The sequence below is a fragment of the Saccopteryx bilineata genome, chromosome 5 (assembly GCF_036850765.1).
Source record: "Saccopteryx bilineata isolate mSacBil1 chromosome 5, mSacBil1_pri_phased_curated, whole genome shotgun sequence".
NCBI classification, from domain to species: Eukaryota; Metazoa; Chordata; class Mammalia; order Chiroptera; family Emballonuridae; genus Saccopteryx; species Saccopteryx bilineata.
In genome coordinates, this window is record NC_089494.1 from 181857251 (window position 1) to 181871300 (window position 14050).

Genomic DNA, 14050 nt, shown 5'->3' on the forward strand with positions numbered 1-14050 from the left:
TTGTCATGGCTGTTTCCCAAGTCAGATTTGGAAAAAAACCAAATTCTCAGTAGAAAGGACAAGGGGCCAACTTTTCCTCCTGTTGCTCAGAGGCCGGAGGTGCCAGCTGGAGTGCCAGCCCAGGGCAGGGCTTTCCCCATCATTCCTCAGATGCGCAAAGTTCAGTGCGGTATTGAAATGACAGCAAGGCGAGGACACCCAGCTATGTGTTGGCTTCAGCTGGCTGACCGGCACACCTCACTAGCGGGAACCATATGCTCTTTGAATCATCTTGGTTCCACTGTTAAGCAGCATATATTTTCAAAAAAAGCTGTTCCAAACTGGAGAGGTTACCAATACAGTGTGTCCGTAAAGTCATGGTGCACTTTTGACCGGTCACAGGAAAGCAACAAAAGACGACAGAAATGTGAAATCTGCACCAAATAAAAGGAAAACCCTCCCAGTTTCTGTAGGATGATGTGGCAGCATGTGCGCATGCACAGATGATGATGTAACACTGTGTATACAGCGGAGCAGCCCACAGCCATGCCAGTCGAGATGTGCACGGTACAGAGGAAAGTTCAGTGTGTTCTGTAGCTCGCTACATTCGAATCTGTGACCAAAGTGCAACGTGAATATCGGCGCGTTTATAACGAAGCGCCACCACATAGGAATAACATTACTCGGTGGGATAAGCAGTTGAAGGAAACCGGCAGTTTGGTGAAGAAACCCCGTTCTGGTAGGCCATCAGTCAGTGACGAGTCTGTAGAGGCTATATGGGATAGCTACCTAAGGAGCCCTAAAAAAATCTGTGCATAAGCCCACTTTGAATTGCACTGAATAGGTATGAAACTGGGAGAGTTATCCTTTTATTTGGTGCAGATTTCACATTTCTATCGTCTTTTGTTGCTTTCCTGTGACTGGTCAGAAGTGCACCATGACTTTACGGACACACTGTACTTCCTTAAACATTTTCCTACACCCTCTAATATTATCATTGGCTCATTAAATATTATAGTAAATTTCCAGAAATTTCATCTATGTTTGGCAGTTTTCAGGGTAAAATAATCTCAGCTACCATACATAAACCATTGTCTCTTCTAAAGTTATGTCTTGAACTTTACCCTATGCCTCTAACTTATCCTTACCTAATTAGTGTTGAGATCTTTCCATTCTTGACTAATCATATCAGTAATAATAAAATTGTAACAACATAGCAAAAGTATATATATATATATCATATCGTATCATATCATGTTATATCATATCGTATCATATCGACTAAAGTGATGTGGACCCAGATCTGTGGTACAAAATTATTGAGAGGGAAGAATGGTTACCTTGTAGCCTCCCCCCTACCCCACCACCAATATCCCAAAGTTATAAGATTTTTGCCTGGAGAAGAAAAAATGAGGAGGATCATGACAGCATTCCTCAAATATTCAAAGGGCCTGCACGTGGATAAATTATTAGACCCGTTCTGCTTTGCTCCAGGGATAAAACCAGGGCCACTGGGAAGATTTCAGTTACACGAAAAAGGAATGGCGAGTCTCTGAACAATGACACAAGTTCCCCCCGAGGAGCTGATCCTCCTGCCACTAGAGAGGTGCAAGCAAAATCTGGACATCTGCCAGGAGACTAGACCCCCACCCTGGAGAGAGATACCAGGCAAGGTAGCCTTTAATGTCCCTCCCGACTCGAATGTTTTTGGTTCAAAGGATCTGGGTTACATTGCTTGCGATGGCTTCCTGGCCTTTTCTAGGCTATTTTCTACCCTGCAGTTTCCTCTTACTGTCCCTGAATCACTAGGTTCACAAGACCAGGGCAGCAAATCCACCCACGGTCTCCTGCACTCATCTCATTAGAGGGAACCCAGCAATGGAAGAGGCCAGATCCTGGACGGGATGTGTGGCCGCCAGGGGGCACCGCTGCTCCCCGCCCCTCACCCTCCTGCTTCACCCTTAGTCAGTGCCCTGCCCTCTTCTCTCTTCTACTCACTCCCTGTTTCCTTTTCCTTTATCCTTCTTATTACTTGTTTTTCTTTCCTTCAATCTTTCACTGACGTTTAAATTGTTTTCATTCTCTTTGTTTTCCTCCCTCTCCGTGTCTGTTTTCCTTTTCAAACTGGAAACGCTCAGATTTGATCATTTCTGGGGGTGTGGGGGTGCTCTGCATGTAACTTCTGTTTCAAGGAGGAGGTGTAGAGAGTTTTGGGAAGCCACTTTGAAGAGAGGTATCAATGAAACCAGAAGAGACCTGGGAAGCAGCAGGAAGATGAATCCATTAAGAGGAACTGAGAGCAGTGAAGCTGCTGGTCCCACTCATCACTCGTTGAGTAGTCCTTAAATGTGGGCCATGCCTAGGGTTTTACATTTGAATGTGATCTTTTGATCTGTGATATGAGGCTTCAAAGATTTCTCACATTTGGAAAGTTAAGATGATAGACCATTTTGTAAGAATGTAACATCTTTTTGTTGTACTGTTTATATAAATAAAAATGTTCCCATTAAAAATAGAGTTGTATCTTAAAATATGACTAACATTTGGAAATATACATTTACCCAACTGAGCAAGAGACCTAGAGTCAAGGCCCCGGCCAGGTGGCTCAGTGAGTAAGCGTCTCCTGGGAACAGCAGAGGTCACAGGTTCATGCCCAGTCAAAGCACGAATGGAAAACAATCAGTGAGCACACAACTAAATGGAATGACTAAGTGAAACAACAAGTTGATGCTTATCGCTTTTTCTCTTTCCTACCCACTCTTTCCCCCTCCCTCCCCGCTCTCCCAAATCAATGGGAAAATTAAAAAAAACAAAAACAAAAACCTAGAGTAGAAATCATAATGCCAAAGTGAAGTTGTTTCATCTGGTCCACTAAATAGATCTTTTGCAGAACATTTGGCAAACTTTGACTATGTGACACAACCCAGCATGGTGACCTCACCATTCTTGTTATCTGCACGTGTGCCACACAAACATATCTGGCCTGAACAAAGAGAGACCGTGCACTGGATCCTACCTTCCAGGCATTTCAAAACGTAGGATGTCTTGAACAATGGAAAGCATGTATTTATTCATTTCTTTGGGGAGCTCCCCAATAGATAGCAGGATGTTTTTTACTTCCATGTATGATGGATTGTTATTTAAGATGATAGCAGCTGCAGTGGTGCGCACCGTCTTTTCATGGACTTTATGATTCTGATGATATATCCTGTTCAAAGTCTTCTTCACCTGTGCATAAGATGTTCAAACCTGTTAGTGCGCATCTAGAATTTTAAAATCGAGATTGTGAATGGCATAGTTAGTGCTCTTAAAATACACATTCCTGGCCCTGGATGGTTCGCTCAGTGGATGGAGTGTCGGCCTGGCATGTGGAGGTCTGGGGTTTGATTCCCAGTCAGGGCACACAGGAGAAGCGACCATCTGCTTCTCTTCCCCTCCCTCTCCTCCTTCTCTCCCTCTTTCCCTCTCACAGCCAGTGGCTCAGTTGGTTTGAACCTCACCCTGGGTACTGAGGATGGCTTGGCTGGTCCGAGCACATCAGTCTCAAGTACTGAGGATAGCTCAGTTGATTCGAGTATCAGCCCCAGACAGGGGTTGCCAAGTGGATCCCAGTCAGGGCACATGCTGGAGTCTTTCTCACTATATCCCTTCCTCTCACTTAAAAAAAAAAATACATATTTCCCAGGTTCCTTTGAAATTAGGTTGGAGCCATAGTTCTAGCTAATGGATCACAAACAGAATCACTTTGGGTCAGTTCCTGGGCAGCAGCAGTTAGGAGCTGATATTCTTTCTCTGTGTTTTTCCTTCACTACTACAGTGAAGTTGGGCCACACTCTCCCTTACCTTCACTACGTACATTTTTGATAAGTTGTATTGTCATCTAACTAATATAGATTTCTTTTTTAAGATACTACTGCCATGTGGTGATGGGGCTCTGGGTAGGGATGGCTGTATGAACCAGTATTTCCTTGTAGTGAAGTCCCTCAGAATCTCCCTTTCTCCTTTTTAAAATGAACAATCTTTGTTTTAGAGCAGTAGATTCATAGCATACTTGAGCTGAAAGTATAGAGTTTCTATATATCCTTGTTCCTCACTCCTTCCCACCCCACACACAGTCTCTCTTTGTATTCTATACCACGGTGGTCGTTTGTATCTGATGAATCTGTACTGACACATCATTATCACCAGAAGTCTGTAAATTACACTAGAGGACTTCAAAAGAAAAATTAACACCAAAAAGTGTATATCTACAATATAATTTCACTTATACCAACAAATAATTCTGCTGGTTACAAGCACTGCCTAACACTGTGCTATGTGTGGTGTTCTGTATTAGGCATTCACAAATATTTCTTTCAGTTCTACTTACCTCTGCTTTTAACTATCTCCTCCAAATACTGGCCTTGTTCTCAGGTAAAAAGCAGTTTTTTGGTTTTTTTTTTTCTATATTTTTCTGAAGCCGGAAACAGGGAGAGACAGTCAGACAGACTCCCGCATGCGCCCGACCGGGATCCACCCGGCACACCCACCAGGGGGCGACACTCTGCCCACCAGGGGGCGATACTCTGCCCCTCCAGGGCATCGCTCTGTTGCGACCAGAGCCACTCTAGCGCCTGGGGCAGAGGCTGAGGAGCCATCCCCAGCGCCCGGGCCATCTTTGCTCCAGTGGAGCCTTGGCTGCGGGAGGGGAAGAGAGAGACAGAGAGGAAGGAGAGGGGGAGGGATGGAGAAGCAGATGGGCGCTTCTCCTGTGTGCCCTGGCCAGGAATCGAACCTGGGACTTCTGCACGCCAGGCCGACACTCTACCACTGAGCCAACCGGCCAGGGTCCTCGGGTAAAAAGCAGTTAAGTGACTCACTTAAGCACAAACAATGAGGAATGGACTAAGCCAGAATTTACATGTAGGGCTGTATGTCTCAAAAGCCCCTGACCCTAATCATCATCTTTTTTGCAGCCTGTGACACAAAACCAATAGGAAGGTGTTATCTGCAAGCTGGAAACATCATCCTCAGCAAGTAACTTCACTTGAGTTTTCAAACATTCTCTGCCTTAATAAAAGTTTAATCTAGATAGTTTCCTGAAAATGTAGCTATAGGAACCATATGGTAATACTCAAGCCTAGATATAACAGTGTCAAAAAATGTAACAGAACCTTAAATTTTATGGAAATAAAGATAATTCTGAAAATACTTTGTTTCTTAAAATAAAATAATGTGCTTTAATATTTATGCTTCAGGATATAGGACTTTTTCTATTCAAAAGGTGAGGATGCTTCAGAATAACCTTAAATCCAATTTAAGAGATATTTCTAAAAGGAAAGAGAAATTTGGTAATTCAGGAAAAAAACAGGACATCTTCAAAGGTGCCTGAATTTGACTCATGTTTAGGCATGCTTTTTTCTTTCTGTAAATTTTGCCAATATTCTTGGGGAATTTACCTCATCTGTTATGAAAGAGACATCGTATCTCTGGAGACTGGTGGTGGCGAGGTGGCTGACGGGCCCTTCTCCCGTCTCTGCGTACTTCAGGAGCAGAGGGATGCCTTCGGGAAGCAGGGCGTTCTTCATAGCCAGCAGGTACATCATGATGTCCTCTTTTTTCTCCGCCTTTTCAAGTCCTCCCAGGATTAACTTCTTGGCTTCTACCACTGCCTAAAATAAATCACATACTACCTCATACAGATGCATAATGCATAACCATACATTAAACAAGGTTTGGGCATGACTGATTTCACTCTTGGACTCAAGAAAACAACTAAAGCTTTAGAAATTTTTGCATCGGTTGCCTGACTGGGGCACACAATGAAAATGAACAAGTAAAGCTGGTAAAGGTGCTGTGGGGTTTTTTTTTTAAATACATACATTAACACATTCTTAGGAAGTAATGAGTATAATTATGGACATATTTACTTTCGAACACATTCTGAATGTATAAACTTATTTGAAAAACTCCCTTGTGATTGATCATTCATAAAACTGACCATTTATTGAATTTCTAAAGCAACAGTTAGATGGTGCCAAAGTGGTAACTGTTTTTTTAAGTAACAACTTTGCTGAAAGTATTTACAACTTGGCTGTTAGGTCTTCTTCTAAATGTTTAAAACGTGTTGTATTCCATTTGACTTTAAACTTTATTAAAGCTGCCATACAGCTGAAAAATAGTTCTCGAATGCCTTCTTTATGGCATGTACATTGATAGGTACTTTTCAAGTATATTCTTTAATCAGGAAAGTCTTTTTTCTTGGCCTAAAAAATTAGGAATTGAGTACAAATTATATTTTAATTGAAAAGCATATGAGAAATAGGGACATCTAAGTTCTGCTTTTATCTTTGTCACTACGTTGTTTTAGCGGCTTCAGTTTTATCATTAAAATAAAGATTCCTAAGATCCAGTTCATCTATAGGATTTGTAAACTCTGAAATTAGGGTGCAGGCACACACCAAAAGCAACACACATGCACACACCAGAGTAGGGGTAGGAGGTGAGGGGTTGGGGGAAGATGTAAAAGGTCTCTGAATAGAAGGAAAGATACTATACTTTGTTTTCTCTAATCATGCCAACTATCTATGCCAACAATCAGATAGATAAAAACATTCAAAAGTTTGATAACATACTTTGTTACAGAGGTTATAGGGAAAAAGGTATTCTCATACATTTACTGGTGGAAGCATAAAATGATATGATTTTATGGAAGATGATTTGGCAAAAGCTAACAAAATCTGCATTTTGATCCAGCGACTCTAACCCTGGAAGTACAGTTCCAACAATTAAAAACGATGTATCTACAAGTATTCTTTTTAGCATTATTTGTAGTAGCAAAAGAGCATAAACTACCTAATGACCATAGTTAGGAGATGCTGAATAAACTGTGCTGCATCAGCATGGTGGAGTGCTAGATGGCTGTAAAAAAGAATGAACAAGTTCCCTGTAAACCAGCATGGGGTGATTTTCAGGGAATATTGTTAAGTGAAAAAAATAAGATACAAGAAGGTGTATACAGAGCACTGTATTTTTGTGCAAGAAAAAGGAAATAAAAATGTGTGTGCACATCTGCTTACTGTTGCACAATGAAACATAGGAAGGAGAAACCAAAAATTAACAATACTACTTATGTAGAGAGGTAGGTGAGAATGGGTGGAGGGGACTGAAACATCTCTGAGAATACTTTTAAAATAGTTTTGACTTTTGAATCATGTTAGCATTTCATATATTTAAAAAGTAAAATTGCTAAAACGATTAAAACAGAAACAAATGAACATAAATGTACATCAAATTGGTAACATAACTAAACAGGAGAGAATGAAAAGGAATTAAAGAATTAACCCAAGTGCCTGACCTGCGGTGGCACAATGGGTAACAGTGTCGACCTGGAACGCTGAGGTCGCTGGTTCAACCCCAGGCTCGCCTGGTCAAGGCACATATGGGAATTGATGCTTTCTGCTCCTCCCTCACTTCTCTCTCTGTCTCCTCTCTCTAAAACAATGAATACCCAAAATCTAAAAAGAAAAAAAAAGATCTACCAGAATTAACCCAACCAACTTCGGAGCAGAGAATTCTGACTATATACCTTTACTGGAATATACTCTAAGGACAAAAAGAAAAGAAATAAAGTCTTGAAATTAATTTAGTCAGTTTGTTTGTTTGTTTGTAATGATATTGGTGTAGCAATTCCAAAACTATTTTGAGTGTGTTTTAGAATTGAGTGAGTGAATGAGTAAGAGTGGTGTTCTTGAAATTCTTGAACCTGGGTTCTTACTGTGGGAGAACAAAGTAAGAATGGGAATGGGAGAAGGAGAAAGAATCCTATAGTATCTGGATTGGAATTAGAAGTAGCAGTATTAACTCACTATTTAATAAATATAAATAGAGTACATCTATTTTGCCCATGTATTTTAACATTCAAGTAGTAAGAAGTAAAATTATTTTAAAATAAAATGTCGGCCTTGTCCGGTTGGCTCAGCAGTAGAGCGTCAGCCCAGCATATGGAAGTCTTGGGTTCCATTCCCAGTCAGGGCACACAGGAGAAGCGCCCATCTGCTTCTCCACTCTTCCCCCTCTCCTTCCTCTCTGTCTCTCTCTTCCCCTCCTGCAGCCAAGGCTCTATTGGGGCAAAGTTGGCCTGGGGGCTGGGGACAGCTACATGGCTTCTGCCTCAGGCGCTAGAACAGCTCAGGCCGCAGATGGGCAGAGCATCACCCCCTGGTGGGCATACTGGGTGGGTTCTGGTTGGGAGCATGTGGGAGTCTGTCTGACTGCTCCCTGCTTCTAACTTCAGAAAAAAAAAAGAAATAAAATGTCAGCTGTCTATAACTCACTCTCAAGTGGTTCAAACAAAATAAAATGAGCTGATGCAAATATGGCAATATGTTAACAGCAGGCAAATCTAGAGGACAGGTCTATAAATGTTTGTGGAATTATACTATTCTTGTAACTTTTCTGTAGGTTTAAAATTTTCAAATAAAAATTTTGGGGGAAAGATACTAGACTGTAGGAAAATCAAAATGTAAAGCAAAAAAACAAAACAAATAGAGACAAGAAATAGGGTCTTAGTATTCATTGTAAACTTATCTGGCTGCCATTCTGACTGGCATAGGGCAATGGCTTTTATATTTGTAAATGCTGAAAAACTATAGCACGTGATGGAATAGCAGGCACTTTGGCAGTGTTAAGTATTGTGTGCTCAGGAGATATTTTAAATTTGTACTTAGAATACATCATTTTTTTCTATCTATATCTTTGATTTGGGCAAATGGTAGAAGAATATTCTATGGCAGAACGTTAAAAAGAAAATATGAATATTTATTACAGTCCATTTGGTGGCCAAGTCTCATTATCTTTAAAAGATGCATTAAAAAAGAAGAAGAAAAAAAGAAGGTTGCTCAAAAACATTAACAAAACTGAATGGCAGTGATAGTGAATAGTTTGCAGCTACCTACCAGATAACTGTAAAGATGTGGTGAGAACTAGGATGTCTCATTATCAGAACTAAATTTAATCCTTTGTTCAGTTCACTCCACATGCTATATGCCTCTTCTGGGAAATCCTATTTTTTCCCAGAGTTTCAGCCACTCTCTATTCCTGGTACTAACTCCTCTGTGGGCTACAGATGGGTATGGCCATCTGCCTATTTGACAACTCAACCTTATGGCCCAAAGGATTTCAAGCTTAATATACCCAACACAAATTAATAGTTCTACCTCCTTCTTACCCCCAAACCAGATTCTATAAACTTTAACTGGTTGACATCATTATACATCTAGTGTCCTAACATGGAAAATTAATAGTCATAGACTCTTACCTCTTCCTTATTCTCTCCTGCATCCCCTCAGTAACTAAATACTACTGACTACTTCCTAAATGGCTCTTGACTCTGTCTCTTCTCACCTTACTGCTCCCACATCAATCAGACCTTTACTAATTCTTGGCCAGGTTGTTGCAAACGTTTATAATCAGACCTCATCATCCCTAATCTAGCCAACACCCACGCAATACACCATTTCATGCCTTTCTAAATAAAACATCTGAGCTCATCATTTACCTGCCTAAAAACCACACTGTTCTTCTTTCTCTATGTAGAATAAAGACCAGTCTAGACTTCTTGGCCTGTCTTCAGTAAAGATCCAGCCTGCCTCTCTTCTCTCTTCCCCTTTTCTGCATCTCCACTCCCACCTACCTGCCCCACAAACACATATTTTGTGCTTCAGCTCCACAGACATTCTCACTGTTCCCAAGCATACCAGGCATATTTTGACTTTGGGTCTTTTCATACATTGTTGTATTTCTCTTAGAATGCCCTTTATTCTATATTACCATCTCTCTCTCTCTCTCATTTTTTTTTATACTCCCATCTCTGCACCTATACAGCTCTTTTAAACTAAGCTCAAATATTACCTTTTCGGTGAAAACTTCCCCAGCACCCCAGGTAGAAGAGTTTGTTACATCATCTGTATTCTCAAAGCACTCTTTATATTTCAATAACACTGAATTTATCTTTTTGTGTTTGATAAACAAATTAGTTGAGGATGATAGAATATTTTATGTATCTTTATATTAAAAAACTAGCATCATACCTAGCAGAGAGTAAATGCTTATCAAATACTGCTGAATGGATGTTTTTATATGTGAATTTTGTCTTTAGTAAAGATATTTGATATATATTGCTGAAATAAACCAGCTACTCAAATAATTGTGGAAATATAATGTCATAGTTCTTTGATATCATACAAATCATACAAATTTGATTTTTTCCCCTTTCAATTCCACTTTTTAGTGATCATTTTTATACTATGAATTACTATGAATTGCCTCTTTGGGAACTGTTTAGTTTTTAAAATGTCCTCTTTCTATTGTTCTTAATAGCAAGTACTCAGTAAACAAAATTATATAGTGATGTCATCTAGAAATAGAAGAAAAGTGTTAATTGGAAGCTGGCTATCTAACAAATGTGGACAGAAAATAAACTATGTTTATATGTATTCAGCATCTTTAATTTATTTTCACTATAGAAAGATGGGCTATATTAACTGTTAATCCATTTGGATTTTCCATACTTTGTTATGCTTACAAAGTGAGTGTTTTATTTTAATGAGAAAGTTGTTAAAATTGATAGTCCTCTTAGGAAATTGGAGAAACTTTGAGAAAATGAAATTTAAAATAAAATGTAAAGCCTCAAGTAAATAGAAATAATAGTCCCCAGCATCAAAACTCAAAACTACAAACCACAATTACTGGAGATGAAGTTCTGTTCTAAGAGGTAGCCCAAGAGTCTAATATTTTTCTAATAACTAGAACTAAACCATACACACCATTAAAAACTGAGTATGGACTGGCAGTTGATAAATAGATGTTGATGGGGGTTTAATGAACAACTCATTTTTTAGCAAGTATTTATTAAACATAATCTATGTAAGAGACACTACTTTTAGGTAATTGGTGTTGAAAAAAGGAAGATCTACATGGAGCTTACATTTCAGTGGGAGACAGAAGTAAACAATAAACATAATAAATAACTGAATTATAAAGTATGTTAGATGGGCAATAATTGCTATGCAAATAGAAAAAGTAGAGTAGGGTAAGGGGGATTATGCTTCCCAGTGGTGGGAAGTATAGTGAGTGTTAATTAGGACAATCTGGAGCTACATGTATAAAATGTAAGATTGAATTCACACTTACTTTGAGTTTGCAGCCTTCGTTCTGACACAGCTTCCTGACCAGGGCCCCAATGATGATCATAACAGTCTCTCTGATGTCATTGCTTGCAAAAGAACCTCTGAACTTACTCTATTAGCCAAAAAGAGATAAAACAAATTAACAAGCTGTTTAAACATTTCCAAGGGATATTTTTAGTTAAGAAACAAAGTAACCAGTGCCTGGCGAAATTGTGTGCCTAGATTGCAACCTCAGAATTTTGCTTTGGAGATACAAATTTACCATCTAAATCTGAAATGAAGAGTTCATAGAATCTTCTCTTTCCTATGTCATATTATGATAAGTAAACACAATCTTTAAATTTCCATAAAGTATAATTTATTATTTAGAGGAATTGCAAAGAAGATATTATGTGAAATAATTTACTATAGAGTTAATAGTTAACAGATAGGAAATAGTTTTAGTGGTGAGGGCCTTTATTTTCCCAGGGGCCATCTGACTTACCATGAGGGCTCTCAGGAGTTCTTCATCGGGATGGGAGGCAAAGCCACAGGCATAGAGAAACCTCTCCTGGAGGATAATGCTACTGTCACTTTTGAAATCCAAAAAGTCCAAAATAGCATCTAAGGAGTCTGGGGTCTGAGCAGAAGTGACAGCATCCACCAGCTGAGGTCTATTAAAAAAGGTATAGTTATAAATATCAATGCTTAGGGTGCTTAAGGAACTATTTAAAATCTCTACCATTTACAGACTCTCCATTAGTTTGAATTTCCTAAAAAAGTGAAAAAAAATTTATCTGAACAATGAATAACTGTCTCAAAAAGATCACCCTCATTTTATTTTAAACCTCTCTTTTATCTCTCCTCTCTCATTCAATGTATACTCAGAAAATGAAAACCAATTTTACTATATTAACTATTAATCTAAGGCAATAATAATGTGGAGATTTATACAAATTTTTATTTGTAAAATAAAAATTGTATTAATAAAATTATAAATCAGGTTCATATTCTCTTCTATGAGCAATACATATAATTCCCCAAAATTGATTCTCTTTGTCTGATTAGCTTTGCAAAGATACTCATTTTCCAAATGCCTAATTTAAGTAGGGAAGTATTATTTAATAGAAGGCTAGGAAATTCTTTTAACTTTAATTTATATCCAAGGAAGAAAGTTGTCCTCATTAAAAAACACACACACTATGTTATAATTCAGTGCTCAGCCATATGACTATGTGTGAACAGAGAAAAAGTCCCACAGGAAAGTTTTAGTTACATGTTCTAGACATTAAGAATCTTTGGGTGGTTGAGTCTGGGATGGTAAAATTTCAGAAACTTGTTGTCGTACTAATAAACGTAGTATGTAAATATTTGACTCCACAACCATATAAACACACCATACATGTGTTTACTGCTTTATACTTTAAAAAGAAACAATGTACTTGCATTATATAATTTTGAAATTAATAAAAACTCAGTGAATGAACCAGAGACTGAAAGAAACATACTTATTAAGTGTGTATTATACAAGCACTGCACTAGAAATTTTAGGTATAAAAGCTCTGTTTTTATTTCTTCATCTGTAACACAGGGCTAAAAATAGTAGTTACCATAAAATTATGGGGAGGATTAAATTACATAATCTATGTAAACCACCTAGAATAGTGTTTGGCACATTATAAATGCTATATAAATATATGGTCTTATTAATATGATCACCTCACTGAACATCTCTGTCAGCTTAATACTAATATTCCCCCTCGTATATAAGGAAACAGACTCAGGGATATCAAGAGGTTTGTTTAAGGTCCCCTAGCTGATAATATACTGCTCACAAAAATTAGGGAATATTTCAAAATAAATATGAAGCGTTGAAATATCCCCTAATTTTTGTGAGCAGTAAAGAGAAGAGCTAGGATTGGAACTCAGATTTTTCTGACTTTGGAGTTCACGAGCTTTTAAGTTACATCAATGTTTTCCAAAGTAATTTCCATGCAACACTAGTCCTACAAAATGCTTTTAAAAAAAGGTATTTTCAAAGTTATGTAAATTTAGAAAATGTTTAAGGAAGCATACATAAAATTATCAGATTAAAGATGTTACAAATGTCTGCGGCAAAGAGAACTATTTTGACTTGGTTTCACCCAGTATTTTTCAAACTCAATTTGCGCATAGAATCCTTTCCTTTTGGCAAATATGTTGATATTCTTCAAATTACAAGACACATATAGTAGACACTTTGGGAAATGGTACATTACACGATGCTGTCCTTCACTATCTTACAATAAATAAAAGGAGTTATTCTCCGTATTTTATAGATATTGAAAGTGAGGCTCAGAGGGGCTAAAAGTAAATGACTTGCTTCAAGGTGATAGTCTATTGGAAGTCATAGTTTAAAACCACGATTTCAGTTCATCCTTATACCCTCTACTGCTCTATATTTCATGGATGTTACATATGATATGGTATAATGTTGTGCAAACAATCTGATTTAGAAAATGCATTATGAAGTCATCTAAATTATTGCTACCTTAAGATTTTTAGGATATAAATAAGGTTAAGGATAAGTGTAATCGCTATTCTAAATTATAGCTAACTTTTGCACTTTTCTTATTAGTACTTTCGTCTTTGATATCAAGACAAATCACTCTGCTGATATATTTTAAGGTTCTATAACTAAAACAGAGCCTGAAAATTTATGATTTTGTGTATCTTTTAACTTCTGGTTAAAATATTTATTTTTTAAGAGAGCAGCCAACTTGTTGTTAGTTCTATGGAATTCTTATCAATTTTTTTAATGTCCTCAGGGCAAGTAAATAACTTATACAATCAAGAATAAACATGCCTGACAAGTTGGTGGTGCAGTGGATAGAGCGTCAGACTGGGATGCGGAAGGACCCAGGTTCGAGACCCCCAGGTCACCA

At 38.2% G+C, this 14050-nt stretch overlaps 1 protein-coding gene across 1 annotated transcript in view; it reads right to left on the reverse strand.

The window, feature by feature from the left end:
* The window catches only part of MTTP (microsomal triglyceride transfer protein), a 52673-nt gene that overhangs the window by 13384 nt on the left and 25239 nt on the right, over window positions 1-14050 (reverse strand). The window contains exons 9-12 of the mRNA XM_066280846.1: window positions 11632-11800; window positions 11152-11259; window positions 5418-5630; window positions 2996-3207 (exon numbers count right to left, since the gene is read on the reverse strand). Coding sequence (XP_066136943.1) covers window positions 2996-3207; window positions 5418-5630; window positions 11152-11259; window positions 11632-11800 — 702 coding nt within the window. The remainder of the gene's footprint in view (window positions 1-2995; window positions 3208-5417; window positions 5631-11151; window positions 11260-11631; window positions 11801-14050) is intronic.